This window comes from Camelina sativa, chromosome 12 (assembly GCF_030686135.1).
Source record: "Camelina sativa cultivar CO46 ecotype springtype chromosome 12, ASM3068613v1".
Taxonomy (NCBI): Eukaryota; Viridiplantae; Streptophyta; class Magnoliopsida; order Brassicales; family Brassicaceae; genus Camelina; species Camelina sativa.
In genome coordinates, this window is record NC_141891.1 from 7,621,737 (window position 1) to 7,644,125 (window position 22,389).

The 22,389-nt window shown below is 42.7% G+C and overlaps 1 protein-coding gene across 1 annotated transcript; it reads left to right on the plus strand.

The window, feature by feature from the left end:
- Positions 1 to 3,211: 3,211 nt before the first annotated feature.
- LOC147930267 (uncharacterized) lies at positions 3,212 to 5,299 on the plus strand. The gene has a single exon (XM_087476787.1). The coding sequence runs from the start codon at positions 3,212 to 3,214 to the stop codon at positions 5,297 to 5,299; it is 2,088 nt and encodes a 695-aa protein (XP_087332913.1).
- Positions 5,300 to 22,389: the final 17,090 nt, after the last annotated feature.

A 22,389-nucleotide genomic window follows, 5' to 3' on the forward strand; every position in this document is an offset into this window, starting at 1 on the left:
ACATTCGACATTGGGTGTCGCGCAGAACCACTTAGCCCACTCGAGAACGGAAATGGAAGTGGTGAAGGAATTATTCACCTTGACGAGGAAACGCCTTCTGTAGGCAGTTTAGAGGTTGTTGCCTCCACCTTTCAGACTGACGCAAACCATCATTTCAGTCATGAGACAAGAACACCGTTCTCGGTCTAACAGAACTAAATTCTTCATTACACAGAGAGAACCATACATAACATCGAATTATGTACCTGCAACCGGAGGAAGAGAGCCTTCACTACTTGACGTATCTGTAAAAGTTTAGTACAATTTCAGTCATAATAACGATGAAGTGAGGGTTCAAAACTATACTCTAAAGCCAAGACAGATGAGTAAACCCAAGGGAAACAAATCTAAGGATGGAGTGAGGGTAAAAAACTATACCCTAAAGCCAAGGGGGATCACTAAACCCAAATGGAAACGCCGTCTAAGGATGGAGTGAGGGTAAAAAACTATACCGTAAAGCCAAGGCAGATCACTAAACCCAAATGGAAACGCCGTCTAACGATGGAGTGAGGGTAAAAAACTATACCCTAAAGCCAAGGGGATCACTAAACCCAAATGGAAACCAATTAAAAGCGCAGTGACAAAATTGAACTTGCAACAAAGATCGATGAATACTCATGACAAACGACAGTCATGAATTACAGGATTAAACAGAATATAACCTTCGATTGACATCTTCCTTCGAGATACAGTTCCAGTAAGTCTCTGATTTTCGAACCTATGAACCGACTTTGACGGCGGAGGACAGATTTCCCTTCGAGTACGGATTTCTTCTCCCAATCTACGATTACCATCTCCCTCTGAAGAATTTGAAACTGAGGAAACGTGTCCTCGAGTTAGGATGTGCTTCTGAGATGCGATACCAGATGGAGTACAACCTTGAAGACCTCTTCTACTTCTTGTATTGACCATGGAAACGAGTAAAGTAAACGAGTAATAGATCGAGCATGAAATATCAGATCCACTGATGAGGGTTCGTGCTTCCCTTGGGAGAACCAGGCGATTAGAATAGTCAATCCTGAATTAAAATATTAAAACAAATAAAAAATATCGGCCTTACGTTTGTCGTAAGGCGAATCAGAATGACGTCAGTGGAAGAGGGGTAAAACGGTCCTCAGAAAATAAGAGAGTGCCTGTTTTGGTAAGCAGAGGCGAAAATGCCTAAATCCGAATACATATCTAAGACAAATGCCTTTTTTTTAATTAACTCATAATCTTATAACGGCAATTTGCACAGTAACCCCACATTGTTTAGATAATCAACATTACCTAATGTACGAGAAACCAAAAATTGAATTATTGGAGTAGTTCGACTGATTGAATGAAACTTTCTTGGAAAGAGCTAGATAAGTCCAGATTCCAAGTTTAAATCTGGAGCTATTGCACAGTATACATGTTCTAATCCCTGATTCAAAACAAAAACATGTAGCTCTTTTTTGACAAACCAAAAATATGTATCTTGAAAGTAAAAAAGTTTGTGATTACCACACCAAAAAAAAAATGTAAAAGTTTTGAAAAAGATGAAATAACGTACCAATTCAAAACCAATTTCAATTCCATTAACCTTTCTTTGGATGACTTTACTTGGATTTGTTGGAACATCTGGACTATACAGTAGGATGAAATGATAGAATGAGATGAGTAATCAGCGTCAGCTTCCACCATGTCTTAAGGAGAAAAAACGGATATTCCATTAGTTTCCAATCACTTTCACTTACGTTCCCCATTTCCACATTCTTTCACTTTTCGTCTTGTTTTCTTTAATTCGTTCATTTTATATTTTTATATCATTCTTTAATGTGTCCACTAAGTATTGTGTTAAGCAACTAGTATTTCATTTAGACGACTAAAAGGAATTTCTAAGACAAAACTTTTCGAAAGCATCTAAGCCAACATATTGTTGTGTGGTTAATATTCCATCCAACACAATCCCCCTCTTACATTAATCTACGAGATATACTTTAAAAAGTGTATAGGTTAATTTCTTCATTGTCATTTGACTCATTTCCCTCATTGTGTATATGTATTCATTCATACTGTCATCTATAACATGTGTGGTGGAGATGGAATACATAACTCGGATGATATTATTTGTAGTATCAAAAGTTACTAATTTATATATACTTTTTTCAACCAAAGCCTTAAAGTATTAATGGATTAGTTTTCTTTACTGATTGGAAGTGCACTATTTAAATTAATAAGTGTGTGGTCCGTATAATGTATTCCCTGATCCGACTTAAATTATCGGGTTTGATTTGTGTTTGTACATGAATCATAGGGAATCATATTCTTGTTAAATAGGCAACGTTACATGTGAAGATAATGTATAAAATTAATACATACCTAGGAACCCATTAGTTTCTCGAACAAACAAATTTAAGTACGATGATTAAATTTTGGAGTTCTATTCTTCTTCTTTTTCCGGTAATTATTCTGCCGAAGTGGTTTAGAACCAGTTTTATCGATAAGATGGATGGGTTCTTCATGTTTGTGCTTGGTAAACAATCAGAATACTTGTCCTCTTTACTTTAATTACTTTTGGAAAATCCAAATAAGTTGCCAAAAATACATGGTAAGAGTTTAATTAATTTGTGTTTCTGCTCAGGATTTCATGGTTATAGTCTATGTTAAATAATATATACATTTTAAAATACAAATGTTCTGTTTGTTGTACCCACGATCTGTCATCTCGGGTAATAGGCAAGAGGGCCTAAGCCGGGCTTGTCTAATGGGCCGAAAGCATGTTATCGATCGGCCCATCAGACCCGGAGAAAGAAAGAGAGCGCGGAGACGCTTCATGCTGGTCAGCTCGCAGCTCGGGCCCGGTCAAAGATTCCTGCATTCAAGAGGATTAATTAGTCCGCGCAAATCGTGTCTTATTAATTGTGCATTAATTGGGTAATTAATTGGTCGGTATAAATATGTAAGGGGGGTGTCACTTGTAAGGATCGAATATTTTTTCCAGCAACAGCAATACAAATTCAAACTCTCAAACTCTCTCTCAATTCAGTTCGGAACTTTTTTACGGCGATAAGCTCCTCCACATTTAAATCACTTCGGAAGGAGAAGCTCATTCTCAGTTCTCACATTTGGCGCTAGAAGGAGGGGAGTTATCGCCTGACTCTCGTTAGTTCCGACTTCATACACAAGTACACTCCACACAACCACCGCTATGGCAACCGGCTCTCCCAATCAGGCATCCTTGGAGGTGATCCAGAAGCTCCTGCAGGACTTGTCCGAGAAGTCCGACCGTCAGCAAGCCGCCTCCACCGCTCTTACTGAACGTTTCGACAGCTTGGAGGGCCAGATTTCCACTCGTCTAGAGGAAATCACGACGTCCGTAGCCGATCTCTCGGCCTCCCACCGCGCGTACGCCGACCGGGTCGACCTCCTGTCCTCCGACCAAAACCCGCCTCGACGTGCTTTGGATTTCTCCGGTGTGACTCCACCTTCCACCTCGCAAGTGGCAGCAACAAATGTCACTCCGGGAGATTCGTTCCCGCCCCAAACCAACACACAAACAGCGCCACCGCTGACTGGCGATGGCCATACTCCGGTTCAGCCTGGTGTCCTCCGATCTTCTGAGGTCCCAGTCCGTCTTCCTCTCCCTGTAGAAGGAAACACTTCGACTCCGGGGTATGTCACCAATCCCGAGATCTTTCGTATGCAGAGCGAAATCCGGGATATGCGGTCTGTGATGCATAGTGCAACCACTTCGGCTCCGGATATTTTTCGGGTGATCGAGGAATCGAGGCGAACTCCCTTTTCTGATCAAATAGCTCGAGTCCGCATCAAAGATACCGGCAAAATTAAGTTCTCGAGCTACGAAGGAAAAGGAGATCCTACCAATCATCTCAAGACTTTCTTGCTAACAGCTAGCCGGGTGGACCTCGAGCCCCACGAAGCAGATGCTGGGTACTGCAAGTTGTTCGCAGAAACGTTTAGTGGACCGGTACTGCTTTGGTTCGCATCTTTAGCAGCTGGCTCCATAACAAACTTTACCGAGCTGTCGACCTCGTTCGTCAAGCAGTATTCTAGCCTAATCGAAACTGCGGTGACGGACGCTCAGCTCTGGAACTTAAGCCAAAAGGCTGGAGAGTCCCTGCGGTCTTACATAACAAAGTTCAAGGAGATCCAGGTCAAGATTCCCGGACTCTCGGACTCCACTGCCTTGGCCGCGCTTAAGAACGGCCTCTGGCATGAATCTCGCTTTCGCGAGGAGCTGTCCGTGAATCGTTTCCCAACTATTCAGGACGAATTACACCGAGCTTCGAACTGGATAGTCGCAGAGGAGGACAAACTCGCTGCTGCGCAAAAACAAAACGCTCCGCCTCCAGGAAAACCACGGTTCGAAGCACCTGCCAAAAAGACTCCGCCTACGACTCTGAAGTCCGGGCCGAGCACTTTTGCAGTCACTCAATCTCCCAAAAAGAATTCTCCAAAGAATTCACCGTCCAAACCTCCATTTTCACCGCGCTCCAAGAGTGGTGTACTCCCAAGTAACAAATGGGTCCGAGATGAGGACACGTACTGCGAGCTCCATAAAACCAACAGTCATTCTACTCGTGACTGTAAGAAGCTGATGCATCTCCTCGCAGAAAAATATGTGGCGGGAGAAATGCCGAATGTCACAATTGAGGAATTGGAGCAAAAAGCGATTCCCGAATTGGACGAGGACGCTCCACCTTCAAAGAAACCGAAGCAGTCCGATGGAAGTGAAGCTCCTAAGAAAAGAATCAACGTGATAATGGGAGGATCGCGTCTATTTCGGAACTCCATCACTGCGATCAAAGACCATCAGCGGAAGCTCACTAGCCCCCAGCCGAAGGGAGCTAAGTTGGTAGCAAGTGATCTACTTGAAATTTCTTTCTCCGAGAAGGAAACTGAGGGGCTGGACACTCCGCACGACGACGCGCTCGTCATCTCGCTTGACGTAGCAAACCATGAAGTCTGCCGAATCCTAATTGACACTGGGAGTTCGGTAGACTTGATTTTCCTTGAGACGCTCACCAGAATGGGTATCGGGAAAGAGCACATCTCAGGACCGCCCTCACCTTTGGTCTCGTTCACTAGCGAGACATCAATGTCTTTGGGCACGATCACATTACCGGTGTCCACTCAAGGAGTGGTCAAAATGGTGGAGTTCACGGTCTTCGACCGACCTGCGGCCTATAATGTTATTTTGGGAACTCCCTGGCTCTATCAAATGAAGGCGGTGGCCTCGACGTACCATCAGTGCGTCAAATTTCCGACCCCATAAGGAGTCCGGGAAGTTCTAGGAAGCCAAAGGACGGCCAGGAGCTGTTACCTCGCAAGTCACAAGCTCCTGATCCAATAGCAACCACAGCTCGAGGTCCCGAAGAATCCAGTTCGGAAGCAGCTAAAAGGTGACCTCACTGAGTCCATTTTCATCAATGACAAGTTTCCGGATCAGGAAATCAAGGTCGGAATGGGATTGGATAGCGAGCTCCGCGCCAGTCTGATAACCTTCCTGAAAGAAAGAATGGCCACCTTCGCGTGGTCCGTAGACGAGATGCCCGGCATCAGTCCGGAAGTTATCTCGCACGAGCTGAATGTGGACCCTACGTTCCGACCTGTAAAGCAGAAGCGAAGGAAGCTGGGTCCTGAGCGAGCTGAAATCGTTAACAAAGAGGTTGAACGTTTGCTGAAGGCAGGACAGATACGCGAAGTAAAATACCCTGAGTGGCTCGCAAACACAGTGGTAGTCAAAAAGAAGAACGGAAAGTCGCTAGTCTGCGTTGATTTCACCGACCTGAATAAGGCGTGCCCCAAAGACAGCTTTCCACTTCCGCATATCGACCGGTTAGTTGAGTCCACGTCGGGTCACGAGCTGATGTCTTTCATGGATGCATTCTCTAGCTACAACCAAATCCTAATGAATCCGGACGACCAGGAGAAGACTGCATTCATTACGGACCGCGGGATCTATTGCTACAAGGTGATGCCTTTTGGGTTAAAAAATGCGGGAGCAACTTACCAAAGACTGGTGAATCGAATGTTCGAGCATCAACTCAGAAAAACCATGGAGGTCTACATCGATGACATGCTGGTAAAATCAATGGAAGCCAGCTCGCATCTCGCCGATCTGAAAGTCTGCTTCGACATCCTGGATCAGTTCGGGATGAAACTCAACCCCACGAAGTGCACCTTTACAGTCCCATCAGGAGAATTTCTGGGGTATATCGTCACAGAAAGAGGAATTGAAGCGAACCCGAGGCAAATTAATGCTTTCCTGTCTATGGGTTCTCCTAGAACCTTGCGCGAGGTGCAACGTCTTAACGGACGGATCACAGCTCTAAACCGCTTCATTTCTCGATCTACGGACAAATGCCTCCCTTTCTACCAGCTGTTACGGAAAGGGGGAAAAAATTTCTTGTGGGATGCGAAGTCTGAGGAGGCGTTCGCCCAACTCAAAGCTTATCTATCTGAACCGCCGGTCTTGGCGAAGCCTGAGTTCGGAGAGCCGCTCTTTCTTTACGTAGCCGTTTCGGATAGTGCGGTCAGCGGAGTTTTGGTTCGTGAAGAAAGGGGGGAGCAGCGACCAATTTTCTATGTCAGCAAGTCATTTACTGGGGCGGAATACAGGTACCCTATGATGGAAAAATTGGCCCTAGCAGTGGTCACTTCGGCAAGAAAGCTGCGGCCTTACTTCCAGTCCCATATAATCATAATCCTGACGACGCAGCCACTTCGGACGGTATTACATAGTCCGAGCCAATCCGGACGGCTAGCTAAGTGGTCTGTCGAGCTGAGCGAATACGACATCGAGTTCTGGACTCGAACCTGTGCTAAGGCGCAGGTGCTGGCGGATTTCTTGATCGAACTCCCACTAGCCTCTTCGGTTAGCGATAATGTCGAAGCCCCGTGGACGTTGTATGTTGATGGTGCTTCTTCCAAATCGGGAGCAGGAATTGGGGTCCACCTCACTTCTCCTACAGGCGAAGTGATCGAACAGTCATTTCGCTTGGCTTTCAGTGCGTCCAACAATGAAGCCGAGTACGAATCCTTCCTTGCTGGCTTACGCCTCGCAGTGGGGATTGGTGTCCGAAAACTTCGAGCTTTTTGCGATTCGCAGCTGGTCACCAACCAGTTTTTGGGGGAGTACGAGACAAATGATGGTCGTATGGAGGCTTATTTGTCCACAGCTCGGGAGTTAGTTGCTAGGTTCGAGGAGTTCGAAATCACTAAGATCCCACGAAGTGAGAACTCCGCTGCGGACGCTTTAGCATCTTTGGCATCCACTTCGGATCCCGCAATGACAAGAATTATCCCCGTCGAAGTTATTCAGTTTCCAAGTATTCGACTAGAGAGCTCAAACGTTGTCACCCGGGCGATGAAAAAACAGTTGGCTGCTGAGGAAGCAGCTCGTAAAGCGGCTGCGGATTCTTTACCCTCGGAGGATCCGGCTCCCGTTATGCCTACTCCAATGGAAGTTCACCCACCTCCAGCTGAGCTAGACGCGAGTTCAGCTCCGGAATCATCAAACTCAGCAGTTGACAGTCAAGCTGTTATCCCACATGCTGCTTCGAGCGGCACGAATTCTAACAGCTGGGGGGCAGATGACTGGCGGAGCCCGATCTGGGCTTACCTGGAAAAAGGGGAACTCCCAGCCGACAAATGGGCAGCCAGGAAGCTTAAGATCGTCAGTGCGCGGTACTGCGTTCACAAGGGAATACTTCTACACCGAAGTGTAGCTGGTCCTTATCTAACTTGCGTGGCTGGTAGAGAGCCCGCGATGCTAATGCGAGCTGTTCACGACGGTCCCAATGAGAATCATTCCGGAGGTCGGACTCTGGCTTTCAAAATTAAACAGCAAGGTTACTTCTGGCCTACCATGATCACGGACTGCGAAAAATATTCTCGGACTTGTGAGAAGTGTCAGAAGCACGCCCCATCAATTCATCAACCTACCGAGCTCCTGTCTTCGGTGTCCGCACCTTACCCATTCATGAGGTGGTCTATGGATATCATCGGTCCATTACATCGAGGACCAGGAGGAGTTCAGTACGTGCTCGCTCTTACCGACTATTTCTCCAAGTGGGTAGAAGCGGCAGCCTACGCGAAAGTAACAAGTGACGAAGTGGAGCAGTTCGTACTAAAAAGTATAATCTATCGCTACGGGGTCCCCCACGAAATCGTCACAGACAATGGTCCGCAGTTCATCTCCTCGAAGTTCGAAGAGTTCTGCGCGAAGTGGAAGATTCGACTCAATAAGTCAACTCCGCGTTACCCGCAAGGTAATGGGCAGGCCGAGGCGATGAATAAGGTTATTCTGGCTAACTTGAAGAAATGGCTCGACTCTCGCAAAGGGCGCTGGCCAGACGAGCTGCAAGGCGTTCTTTGGGCAATTCGAACAACACCTCGCCGGGCCACTAGTGAAACACCTTTCTCCCTGGTCTATGGAGTCGATGCCGTAGTCCCAGCTGACATAGAGGTCCCTGGAGTCCGTACCTCGCTGAACCCACTCCGAGCTGAGGAAAATGAGGAGTTCTTACAGGATACTCTTGATACCATCAACGAGCGTCGGGACCAGGCGTTAGTCCGGATCCAGAACTACCAGAACGCGGTAGCTCGATACTATAACTCCAAAATCCGAGGCAGACCCTTGGCAGTGGGCGACCTCGTCCTCCAGAAAGTCTATGAAAATACCGAGGAGCTCAATGCAGGAAAGCTGGGAATTAATTGGGAAGGACCATACAGAATTACTCGCGAAGTCCGAAATGGAGTTTATCAGCTCGAGGATTCAGAGGGAAAACCAGTCCCGAGGTCTTGGAATTCTCTACACCTTAAACTTTTTTACAGCTAATTTTTTTTGTATCGAACTACGATACAGCTTGATCCCGATAAGGGTACGTAGGCAGCCCACTTCGGGTCCAGCTATCCATATTAATAAAATTTAAAGTTTTCTTAAACTTTTTTATTAATAATGGTTCCTCAAAAAAAAAAAAAAAAACAAAAAAAACAAAAAAAAACAAAAAAACAAAAAAAAAAAAAAAAAAAAAAAAAAAAAAAGCCGAAGTCTGACTTCGCATCTATCATATAAAGCCGAGGTCTAACTTCGCGAGCCTAAACCGAAGTTCTCACTTCGTATTCAGCTTTACTTTAAAGCTCAATATTGCGAAAACTCTAAACCGAAGTCCTCACTTCATCCTCCGCTTAACTTAAAGTCAAAGCTTAGTTTCGCAAAACTCTAAACCGAAGTCCTCACTTCGTACTCAGCTTTACTTATGAAATTTGGGATGTCATTTTTTCGAACTATTTAACCGAAGTACTCACTTCGCGTTCATTTCTGCTCATACCATCTTTTCAAACAAAAGGTTTTGGAAATTTAGTTCGCATTGTGGAAATTAAACAAAAGATGGCACAAAAAGAGTAGTTAATACGGAGTGGTCACCACGACCAAAACACTCCGAAGTACGTCTAAAAATAAATACGACAAAACAGGGGGGCAACCCGTGCCAAAACAACCCCGATATAGAAACTACTGAGTATGGGGAGCGGGGTCCGATGCCGCTTCGGAAAGGGCTAGTCCCATCTCTTCAAGCTCCTCTACCGACTTGGTGTTCGCTAGAAAGTCGTCCATCCCCTGATTCGACATTTGCCCGAGATTAGTGCCGGACTCGTCGATTGTAATGCTCAAAGGGTGTTCGCTGCATAAAAGATCGGGCGTATCCGCCAAAAGGTCTGAAAATCCAGAGAGGTTGAGGTCACGGAGAGTTACCTTCGAAACCTTTTCGTCGGCCTCCTCCTCGTCGGCTTTCAGGAGCCCGAGCTCAGCTTCCATGTCTTGGATTTCTCCCCTCGAGATCATCTCGATCAGCATCCGGTTAGCCCTGATCTCGGCGGCTCGAATCTTGGCTGGGGCCAGTTTCTTCCTCTCTTCGAAAGTGACTTTCACCTCCTCGACTAATGGACGGAGAGTTCGTCTCATTGCCTGCCTTTCTTCTCTCCGCACCCTTTCAATCTCGCAGCTATTTCTAGCTTCGAGCAACTGGTTGCGGAGCTCGACCTCGTGCAACCTACTCCTTGCCGCCTTCACATCCTCCGCGGCCTCGTAGTAGAGGTCTCCCGCCTTCTTTAGCTTGTCTCGGAGGTCTTCGTTGGCAATTCCGAGGTCGAGCACCTGTACCTCGGCTCTCTTCATCCGAGCCCGGATTTGTTCGGCTTTCTCCACGGTAGCAGCGTTCTTGGCCTCTACTCTGGCGTACTCCTTCACCTGGGCTTCCAGGTCAGCAATCTTTTCCCGGAGATGGCTCACTTCGGAAGAGGAAGGAGAGGCAAACAGCTGATCTTCGTAAGACGCTACCGAGGAGTTGAACTCGATCATTAGCTGGGAAAGCGCAGCTCGTTAAAAAACGGCGAAGGTGGTAAAGAAAAACAAAAGCTAAGGAAGCATGTGTCACTAACCTCGCCAATCTTGTCCGCAAAGCGGAAGAAGTTCGCACGGTTGAGTTCGGACATGTCTGCAAACGCCGGAACCCGAACTCCTGGCCGAGTGTAACTCCTCATCAGATCAGCTGGGGATACAGGGGGAACTGAAATGAACAAACGATGTTATTCTACTTGGTCCCCGAGACCCAACAAACAAAAAAAACACCTCGAGTTGTCATCACCTCGGGGGGAGGAACGACGTTCCTTTGAAGGCAGCCTGCCAGAGGAATCCCCGGACTCCTTAGACCTCCTCTCTGAGGAAGGACCCCTATCTTTCGAACTAGACTTACCTCGCTCGTCTCCTGACGAACCAGTCCGAGCTCGGCTCTTCTCGCGAAGAGGCGAGGAAGTCTCAGGTTCCTTCCTCTTTTTGGACGAGTCCGCCCGCTGGGAGCTGACCTCGACGGAGGGAGTAATTACCTCTCGCGGCTCATCACAAGTCCTCTACGACAATTACGGCAGGACCGTGCGAACTAGGCAGGAGCCCAGAAGCCCCCGTAAGAGGCTCGGAAGGGCCAGCAGGGGGTGCTGAAGTCCCGTCTACCTCAGAGGAAGAGGGACCAGACTTCTTAGGGAGGCGAGCTTTGCCCTCGGCAAGCGCTGCCACCATGTTCAATTTCGCATCCTTCTCGGCGAGTCGGCAGGCCCTTTCCTCTCTATAATTCATCTCCGAAGTGCTTATGGGGTCGGAGCAAACGAGAGAACGTCCCCTGAGCCGCGCTGTGGATTCTCTAATCCTTTCACACGAAAATGAGTCCCAGGCGATCTAACCCTGGCTGCAGAACCGCGAGAAAAACTCCACGAAAGTAGGGCAAAGCAACCCGCGCTCGAAGTGGTCTGAGACAGGAACGACAAGGAGTAAGTAACAGAAAGAATAGTAATGTATTAAGGACACCAAACTAAGAGCACCGTTCTACCAATTTTCGAAGTCCACCTCGATATGTGTGAGTTTGCGAGGTGGCCAAAAGTGAGCTCGTTGACCGGGAAGAAAAAGTAAGACTTCCGCCACTTCTCATCTTTCTCAGGAAGGTCGTCGAAGACCTTCAGTCCGGAAAGCGGACTTACGTAGAGCGTGCCCTTGGTGCGACCTGTCTTCACCGTGTACACTTGAAGAAAGTCGGCCAGGGATAGTTTGTAGTCAAACTCTTCCTCCAGAGTTTGAAGACACATGACGGTTCGGACAAAGTTCGGGCACATCTGGGGGAGAGCAAAGCCCGGTTCGAACATCATCTTCACGATGAGTTCGGGAAGGGGAAACGACAGACCACACGCGGAGAAAAATATCTCGAATGCGCAACAGTACCCCGGGGGAGGATTCTCCGGAGACTCGTGAACCTCCGGGAACCTAATCTCGATCTCCGAGGGAATCCCAGTGGATCCCCTAATCTCGGCTATATTCTCCGCCGAGAGAATTGACGGCGGATGAGGGCCAAAAACGCCTGGAATCAGGGGTTTTGTGGGTTTACCCGACGAGGATTTCGGAGGAGACATTCTTTTCCGGGAAGTTAGTGAAGAACGAAGGAAGAGTAAAGGTTTTTTCCGGCGAAAGTAGAGAGGTTTACGGGAGAAAAGAGAGAAAATCTAAGAGCACAAAAACATAAACACGATTGAAGATTAAGGGTGAGAGAGAAGTCGAGGATTACCTTTATACACGGCACCAGAAAGCAATGATTGCCTGGGGAAGTGAAAGGTCTCGCACCGTTTCTTTTCTCTCTTATAACCAACACGCCACCTAGTGGGCCCCGAGGCTTGTTCGGGAAGGCAAATCCCATCATTACCTCAATCAAATCGTGGAGATATGGGGGAATATTCAGTTTCCCGAAATTGATCGCTCGAAGGTTAAAAGTCCCCCGAACTGTTCAGCTCGGGAGACTTGGGTGGCAACTGTTGTACCCACGATCTGCCATCTCGGGTAATAGGCAAGAGGGCCTAGGCCGGGCTTATCTATTGGGCCGAAAGCATGTTACCGATCGGCCCATCAGGCCCGGAGAAAGAAAGAGAGCGCGGAGACGCTTCATGCTGGTCAGCTCGCAGCTCGGGCCCGGTCAAAGATTCCTGCATTCAAGAGGATTAATTAGTCCGCGCAAATCGTGTCTTATTAATTGTGCATTAATTGGGTAATTAATTGGTCGGTATAAGTATGTAAGGGGGGTGTCACTTGTAAGGATCGAATATTTTTTCTAGTAACAGCAATACAAATTCAAACTCTCAAACTCTCTCTCAATTCAGTTCGGAAGTTTTTTACGGCGATAAGCTCCTCCACATTTAAATCACTTCGGAAGGAGAAGCTCATTCTCAGTTCTCACACTGTTGTTTATATTGTTTAAGTTCGTTGAATAGGGATGAATATACTCTACCCATTTTAATTTAAGTAGTCAACGAACAAATCTATCTTTTAAAACAAAAAATACGTTTTAGAATGTAGAAAGGTGTTGTTCAAAAAAAAAAAGAATGTAGAAAGGTAAGCTCTGAGTAATTGAGCCACTTGAAAAGTAATTAGATGAAGAAATAAACACAATTTAAAAACTAGGTGAAAGCATTATAAATCTCTGAACGTTGCAATATCTAATGGTTTTAAAACTAGATATTGGTGTTATCTACGTATATCTTTTGATCAGAGGTGGTTTAATGTTTATGTGTTGTTAGGGTTCTGTAGAGAATGTATATTATGTGTATCAAGGGTATTTATGTACATTAGTAATCCCTAGTAACCCTACTTGTATCTCACTATATATAGTTGTAATCTCTCTATCAATAATATTAAGCTTCACATTCTACATGGTATGAGAGCCACTTATTCTAAAACCTAAATACAAAATTTTTTCTATAATTTTCATCCCCTCTCTCAACTGTTGCCATGTCTGCCGTTAACAATAACTCGACACAACCACCAATGACTGACGCCATTCCTGTCAACAGCCAACATGGCCTCCATGTCAACATGATGAATGTTACCAAATTGACGGATACCAACTATCTCATGTGGAAGCTCCAGGTTCGATCTCTTGTCTCTGGCTATGGCCTTATTGGTCACCTTGATCGATCTGTTGACAAACCCTCCTTGACGGTTACCACTGATGGTGTTACCACTCCCAACCCTGCCTTTCTCTTATGGCAGCGCCAAGATCAATTGCTCTATAGTGCTCTTCTTGGCTCCATCTCACTCGGTGTCCAAACAACACTATCCCAAACGACCACGGCTGACGAGATCTGGTCTACCCTTGCTGAGATCTATGCGAAGCCAAGTCGTGGGCATGTTCGCCAACTTAAGGATCAACTTAAAGTCTTAACCAAAGGTACCTCCACCATTGATGAATATATGCGTAGCCTCATTACCAAGTTTGATACTCTTGCAAGTTTGGAAGCGCATGTGGTCCATGATGACAAGATTGAGCAGATTCTTGATGGGTTGCCTGAAGACTATCGTCCCATCATCGACCAGGTTGCTAGCAAAGATGTCGCTCCTTCCATTGCGTATGTTCATGAGCGACTTCTTAACCATGAGGCCAAGCTTCTTGCCAAAGCCGTGACTTCTTCTCTCCCAGTCACTGCAAACGTTGTTACGCACCGTCACAATCATTGCAAACATTGTTACACACCGTCACAATCATTCCTCTCGCTCTAACAACTCTTCGCGCAACAACAACAAAGGCAACTCCAACCAGTCTTCTCAATCACAATGGCAATCCCCTCCTCGCAACTCCAATCAGCGTAATTTTCGACCTTACCTTGGTAAATGCCAGTACTGTAATGTTCAAGGTCACTCTGCTCGAAGGTGTCCTCAGATTCCAGGTCGCGGCAATGCTCCAGTGTCGTCCTCGTCCAGTCCCTTCACTCCATGGCAGCCTCGTGCAAACCTCGCCCTTGGTGGCTCCTCGCCCTATGGCAGCAATCCGTGGGTCATGGATAATGGTGCCACGCATCACATGACGAATGATCTCGCGAGACTCTCTGTTCACCAACCTTACCATGGAGGTGATGATGTGCTCATAGGAGATGGATCCCCTCTCCCTATCTCCCATACTGGTTCTTCTTTCTTACCTTCTTTGTCACGTGATTTACAGCTTCACAAAGTTCTTTATGTGCCTGATCTGCATAAAAATCTCATATCAGTCTATCGCCTCTGTAATGCTAACCAAGTGACTGTTGAATTTGCCTCGGCTCATTTTCAGGTGAAGGATCTTCGTTCGGGGGCACCTCTTCTTCAAGGCAGAACCAAGAATGAACTGTATGAATGGCCAGTCACGTCTTCCCAAGCTACTGCCCTTTTTGCTTCACCGGGTTCAAAAACGACACTAGCTTCCTGGCATTCCATCCCTCACCACCTCTTTTGAATAAGCTTGTTTCAACGTTTTCTCTTCCTCTTGCTGCTTCTTCTTCATCAAATTCCTTTTGTTCTGATTGCCACATCAATAAAAGTCACAAACTTTCTTTTGCTCAAACCACTATTGTCTCTACTAAACCACTTGAATATGTGTTCTCGGATGTGTGGACGTCTCCTATCACTGCGTTTGATAATTCCAAATACTATTTAATCTTTGTTGACCATTTCACATGCTATACATGGTTTTATCCTCTTCAAAGAAAATCCCAAGTTAAAGATATTTTCATTACCTTTAAAAGCCTTGTCGAGAACCATTTTCAGACCTCCATCCAAACACTTTACTCTGATAATGGAGGTGAGTATCTAGCACTCCGCTCATATCTGCAACAATGTGGTATTTCACATCATACATCGCCGCCTCACACACCGGAGCACAATGGTATATCGGAGAGAAAACATCGTCACATAGTTGAAACAGGCTTGACTCTGCTCTCTCAATCCGGTCTTCCAAAGTCGTATTGGCCATATGCCTTTTCAACTGCTGTTTACCTTATTAACAGGCTTCCAACGGCGGTTCTTGATCAACATAATCCTTACTCTAAGCTCTTTGGTGTTGCTCCTAACTATCACAAACTGAGAATCTTTGGTTGTGAGTGTTATCCATGGTTACGCCCATATGCCAACCATAAGCTGGATAATCGGTCACTTTCATGTGTTTTTGTTGGCTACTCTTTGACTCAGAGTGCTTACCTTTGTCTGCATCTCCCTACTCGGCGATTATATGTCTCTCGCCATGTCCGGTTCAATGAGTTATCCTACCCTTGTCGTCGCAGCCAGCTCCCTTCGTTGCCAGTGACACAACCTAATATTTCGTCGATTCCAATCACTTCAATTCCGGTGGTGTCTTCTCTCCCGATCTCTGATATCACTACTGCCACAATGCCCCCCAACGTTGATCCTCACCGCGATGCTCCAATTCTGGTTCCCTCTGCACCATCTCGTTCGTCAACGACAGCTCAGGTATTGCCTTCTTCCTCACATTCGCTATCTTCTTCCTCTCTGTTTAACAATCAATGGCCCACTGGCTCAGCCCATTTAAATTGCCCACCTCAACCAAACATACCCACCGTTGAAAGGCCCACTGGCTCAGCCCACCACACTCATTTATTAAACTCCACCCCCCAAAGGCCCACTGGTCAAAACCCGATTTCTACTCTGCTTTCTAATGATTCTCCGAGGGAATCTTCACCGTCTTCCCCTGCTGTTCCGACATCGCCCAGTCTCTCCTCTGACAACTCTCCGTCGCTAACTCCGCTCCCGTCACCTCCACGGCCTTCGGCTCCACCGCTAAATCCACCCGCTCTTCTTGCTCCCGTTCCTGTACCTATTCAACCCTTACCTCAAAATCCAATTCAAAATCAAAATCAGCCACAAAACACACATCAAATGACAACAAGAGGAAAGAATCATATTCACAAGCCAAACACGAAGTATAGCCTCGCTATCACTCGCCGGCGAGCGTTTGCACCAGAACCACGCACGTACCGCCAAGCTCTTTGTGATGATCGATGGCGAGGTGCTATGTCCGAAGAATATAATGGTCAATTGGAGAAACGTACATGGGATTTAGTTCCAAGGTCGCCCACCCAAAATGTTGTTGGTTGCAGGTGAGTCTTCAAAACTAAAGTTCTTCCTTCTGGCGATCTTGATAAATATAAAGCTCGCTTAGTAGCGAAAGGTTATCATCAGGCGTATGGTCTTGATTACAAAGAAACCTTTAGTCCTGTAGTGAAAGCTGTCACGATTCGTACGGTCCTTGGTCATGCTGAGAGTCATCACTGGCCGATACGACAGCTTGATGTCAATCAAGCTTTTCTACAAGGTACGCTGCAAGAAGAGGTTTATATGGATCAGCCTCCTGGGTTCATAGATCAAGACCGACCTGATTATGTGTGTAAGCTACGCAAGGCCATTTATGGCCTGAAACAAGCGCCTCGTTCCTGGTATTTAGAACTTCGCAACTTTCTTCTTCAATCAGGATTTCAGAATAGCTATGCCGATGCTTCTCTTTTTGTCTATAGTCAAGGTCGAATCCTTCTTTACATGTTAGTGTATGTGGACGACATAATTGTTACTGGGAATGATCCCTCTTCTGTGGCACGTATGATTGACTGTCTAGCTGCCCGGTTCTCTCTAAAGGATCAAGGAGATATAAGCTATTTTCTAGGCATAGAGGTCACTCGTACCAAAGGTGGTCTTCACTTGATGCAAAAGAAGTACATTTTGGATTTGTTACACAAGACGAATATGCTTGACTCCAAGGCTGTTTCTACACCGATAGCTGTCTCGCCAAAGCTACTTAAACACTCTGGCACACCTTTGTCAGATGCATCTCAGTTTCGTATGGTTGTAGGTAGTCTCCAATATTTGGCATTCACGCGTCCAGACATTTCCTTCGCTGTTAATCGTTTGTCACAGTTCATGCACTGTCCTACTACTGATCATTGGCAAGCGGCCAAACGTGTCCTTTGTTATCTTGCCGGTACCATGACACATGGTGTTTTTCTATCCTCGACCAATGTTCCGGTTATAAAAGCTTTCTCTGATGCAGATTGGGCTGGCGATGCTGACGATTATGTATCGACTAATGCCTATGTCATCTATCTAGGCAATCAGGCTGTATCTTGGTCATCTAAGAAGCAATCAGGAGTTGCTCGGTCATCCACCGAAGCGGAGTATCGAGCCATTGCTAATGCCTCTGCTGAAATTCGTTGGATATGTAATCTTCTCACTGAGTTGCGGATTCACATTCCTACTGTTCCGGTTATCTATTGTGACAATGTAGGAGCCACCTACTTGAGCGCGAATCATGTTTTTCATTCCAGAATGAAGCACATTGCTTTAGATTATCACTTTGTTCGTGGACAGGTGCAAACAGGTGCTTTAAAAGTCTCTCATGTTTCAACAAAGGACCAACTTGCCGATGCCTTGACCAAACCATTACCGAGAGCTCAGTTTATTCAAGCGTGTTCCAAGATTGGAGTCACCAAAGTCCCTCCACCTTGAGGGGGTGTGTAGAGAATGTATATTATGTGTATCAAGGGTATTTATGTACATTAGTAATCCCTAGTAACCCTACTTGTATCTCACTATATATAGTTGTAATCTCTCTATCAATAATATTAAGCTTCACATTCTACAGGTTCTTCGTACTCTATCGTGTTTTCTGTTTTCCTGTTTCACTCAATAGGATCTCTAGTTCCAAGAGATTAATTCTCCTCCATCGCATCTGCCGTGTAATTCACCCGATGTGTATATTTAGTTATTTCTCTATATACATTGGTTATTTACTATATTTTATAATTTAGTATGCTATATATTTTTAATTATATTGTTAATATTAGTTATCCACTAAATTGGCCTAAAGTTAAAATAATAGTAGTTTACACTTACAAATAAAAAAAAAGTTAATTGAACAAATAAAGTTTTTTTTTTTTAAATGTTCTTGCTATATTGCTATCTATAAAACTTGGCATCAATTTCTCTCTCGTGAAAAACAAAGGAATGTTGTTGATATCAAGACGAATGAAACATAGTGATAGTCAGAATAAAGAGTAACTTGTTTTCTAAATGGTTTGGTTGGTAGAATATATAGTCTACTACCCTACATGAATACATTTGGGGAAAAATGCCATTTTATATTCGTACACATTCCGAAAGTGCGAATTGTTACCTGTACAAATAAGGAGTGCCAATTTATACATGTACCCTAAGACATTTCAAATTTCATACCTTTTCTTTTTTTTGGACAACTTCAAATTTCATACCTATACTCACAAAATTGAGCCAATTTCAGAGTCCACGTTAACAAATTTAAGTCAACCGTTAGAGATGCTGACTCAGAATCCACGTGTATATTGACTGCCATCGAAAATGCAAAACGACGTCGTTTTGTTTTCTTCGAAAAAATTTTATGGAATATCCACACTGGTGATTCGAACCAACAACTTGTTCCATGTTAAATATAGGACTTAACCAGTTATCCCACAAAAACTCTCGAAAAAATCATACAAACTTATTGATATAAACCTAAGATAGCATCCATCGAAATCGAAAAAAGTTGTAGAAATCCTCACTCCCGCGGGTCGAACCCACATCCATATACAGATAGTATAAGACTTAGCCATCTGATCCCACAACAATACTCGGTTATAGCACACAAATTTATCTTTATAAACCTATAAGGTATCTAAGTTCTAATTAAATGAATTTGAATTGGGGGAAAAATAAAAATCCTAGGGTTCTTCTTCTATCAATTATAACTGATAAATTTATAAATTTATATTTAAATTATAAATTTATAATTTATAACTGAGAATTAAATATAAATTTATAAATTAAATATAATTGAGAATATATTTATAAATTTATAAATTATCAGTTAAATGAAATGTTTAAAGTTTAAAGTTTAAGGTTTAAGGTTTAAGGTTTATAAATATTTCATTTAATTTTTAAATATAAATTAATTTAATTTGAATATAAATATATTCTCAATTATATTTAATTTATAAATTTATATTTAATTCTCAGTTATAAATTATAAATTTATAAATTTAACAGTTATACAAATTTATCTTTATATTCTCAGTTATAAATTATAAATTTAATATAAATTTATAATTTATAACTGAGAATTAAATATAAAGTTATAATTTATAATTTCATTTAATTTAATTTATAAATTTAAATTTATAAATATATTCTCAAATATATTTAATTTATAAATTTATATTTAATTCTCAGTTATAAATTATAAATTTATAATTTAAATATAAATTTTTAAATTTATCAGTTATATTTGAGAGAAGAAGAAGAATCCTAGGATTTTTATTTTTCCCCCAATTCAAATTCATTTAATTGGGACTTAGATACCTTATAGGTTTATAAAGATAAATTTGTGTGCTATGACCGAGTATTGTTGTGGGATCAGTTGGTTAAGTCCTATGCTCTCTGGACCAGTTGGTTAAGTCGTTTTGCATTTTCGATGGCAGTCAATACACACGTGGATTCTGAGTCAGCATCTCTAACGGTTGACTTAAATCCGTTAACGTGGACTGTCAAATTGGCTCAATTTTGTGAGTATAGGTATAAAATTTGAAATGTTTTAGGGTACATGTATAAATTGGCACTCTTTATTTGTACAGGTACCAATTCGCACTTTTGGAGTGTATACGGGTATGAAATGGTCCTTTTCCCAATACATTTGCTTATGTACCAAACAATATAATGAAACGGTATCATTTTCGATTAGAGTCCGTTTTTTATTTTGGTTGGCAATGACATTACTGTACGTATCATCTATCTTCATTTTGTCATCTCATTAATTAAAACCAAAAATGGAATTGTGTTGAAGGTACACAAACGAATGATAGCCTTCAGTTGGTTATATATTATATTTACATTCAAATATTGTAAAATGTTTAGACTACTAGTAGTCTAGTGGTATATGTTTGAAAAAAATAAACTAATTATAGAGGAAAAATGTTCAACATTTTCATCCACTTTTTTTAAGATGAATAATTTGAATGATATTCACACCAGTTTTGGTTGCAAATGGATGACTTAAATTAATAGGTTGAATAAGTATTTATCGAATTTTACCGTTTGAGATGAATAAGTTGGAAAAATTATACAACTTATTTAACCAAAAAAGTTAGAAAAATATAGCAAATTTGTTCAACTCTTTTCATCTCCTATCTAGTGGATGAATGAGTGAATGTTATTCAATCAATTTTGTTCAACTCATTCATATGTATGCAACCATTTCCACCCTTTATTCAACTTAATATTTTCAATTTAATCATTTTTAAACAAATATTTGCATTTTTATTTGACTTTTTTTTTTGGTTTGTTTCTTTCACCTAGCACTAATTTTTATCTTTTCAACAGTGGCAAAATCTGGTATAGTGGATCAGACAAAAAAATTTCATTGACAACTTTCAAGCAGCGGCTTAATATTGAAAACTTAGTTGATGAGGATCTCTGTCGAAATTGTACTTTGGTATTGACTGAAGGGAGCTCAGCAAAAGCTCTACCTATAAGTGGTTTTTATCTACACATATTCAATTACCTTTCTATTTTTACTTTTAACACTCACAATTTCATTTTTGTTAAAGATGTTGGGGATGTCTCAATTCTGTTAAGATGCTGGAGATGTCTGTCCTTACTCGTGATTATTATGGTGTATATCCACTTCGCGGCAAATTACTTAACGAAAAAAGATCAACAAAACTAAAATCTCTAAAAATAAATTGATTGAGAACATCATGGAAATCCTTGTACTTAAGGAGCATATTATAGAGTACGAAAACACCAAAAAGGGGGGTTGACATTGATGGAAAATCAATTGATTATGCATTTGGGACAAAGGACATTGCTTGAGAAAAAAAGTATGGAGAATAGTCAAAGATATTTGTGTAATTGTTTATTTTATTTAGTTTTCTAAAATCGTTTATTTGCTCAACCAAATGTTAAATTGGTCGGTTCAATCCGCGGATGTCTTATGGTAACTTCATAAACGATGAGTTAATATTCGGCGCCAAAAGATATTTTTCTTCACTTCTTGATAGGTTTAGACTTGGTCAAAGAAAGATTGTGCATTCACTGTTCAAGAGCAAACAAATGAAGCCACTATTAACTTTACAAATAAAATCATTGTTACCCAGCTTGCTTCTTATGTATCAGAGCCTATAGCTCATCATCATTGTGAGAGGATTTTTTTCTAGAAAAATCATCCGTATGGCCCAAAATTTTGTTGGCAGCAACAATTTGAACATTCTAGCCTATTGGTCAATTTGGTTAAAGAGCAAGTGTATGTATTAGCAACTCTTTTCATTTGTTCATGCTTGTACATATCCCACTGTTTTCATTTATCTATGCTCAATTTCATATTCTTAATTATCTATGCTCTGTTTGACAAAAAAAATTATCTATGCTCTATTCATTGTGATATTAATTGTTTATCTATGCTATTCCATGTTCTTAATTATCTATGCTTTATTCCCTGTGATAATAAAGTGGTATACATTCACACGATGTTATCATTAGTAATAAAATTACTATTTCCCAAAGATAATGATAACAGTTTTAAATACGAGAATGTTTTCAGAAAAAAGAGACATCTAGAATTGTTAATTATTTTATATCTTAATAAAATATATATTTTCTAGTTTTTCTTTCTTAATGACTTCAAATTTGATATTATATGTTGTACGTTTTTTAGTTTTCTACCTATTATGCCAATGATACTTATCAATGGCTCACAAAGTGTTAGAGTTGGATGGAATAATGTCATCCCTTCTTATGATCCAAGAGTCACTAGTGATAATATCAAACGTCTTCTTCGTCACGAAAATCCAATCCCTATGGATAGTACAATAACTTCAAGGGTCCTTCTAAAGAAAGATTTACCCTTTGATGCTGGAAGCCAAAAGCACCAGGTGATTAATTCCTAAGCTCATTTCAAACTTAGGAAACAAATAATTAAAAAAAAAATTCTAACTAGTCTATGTACA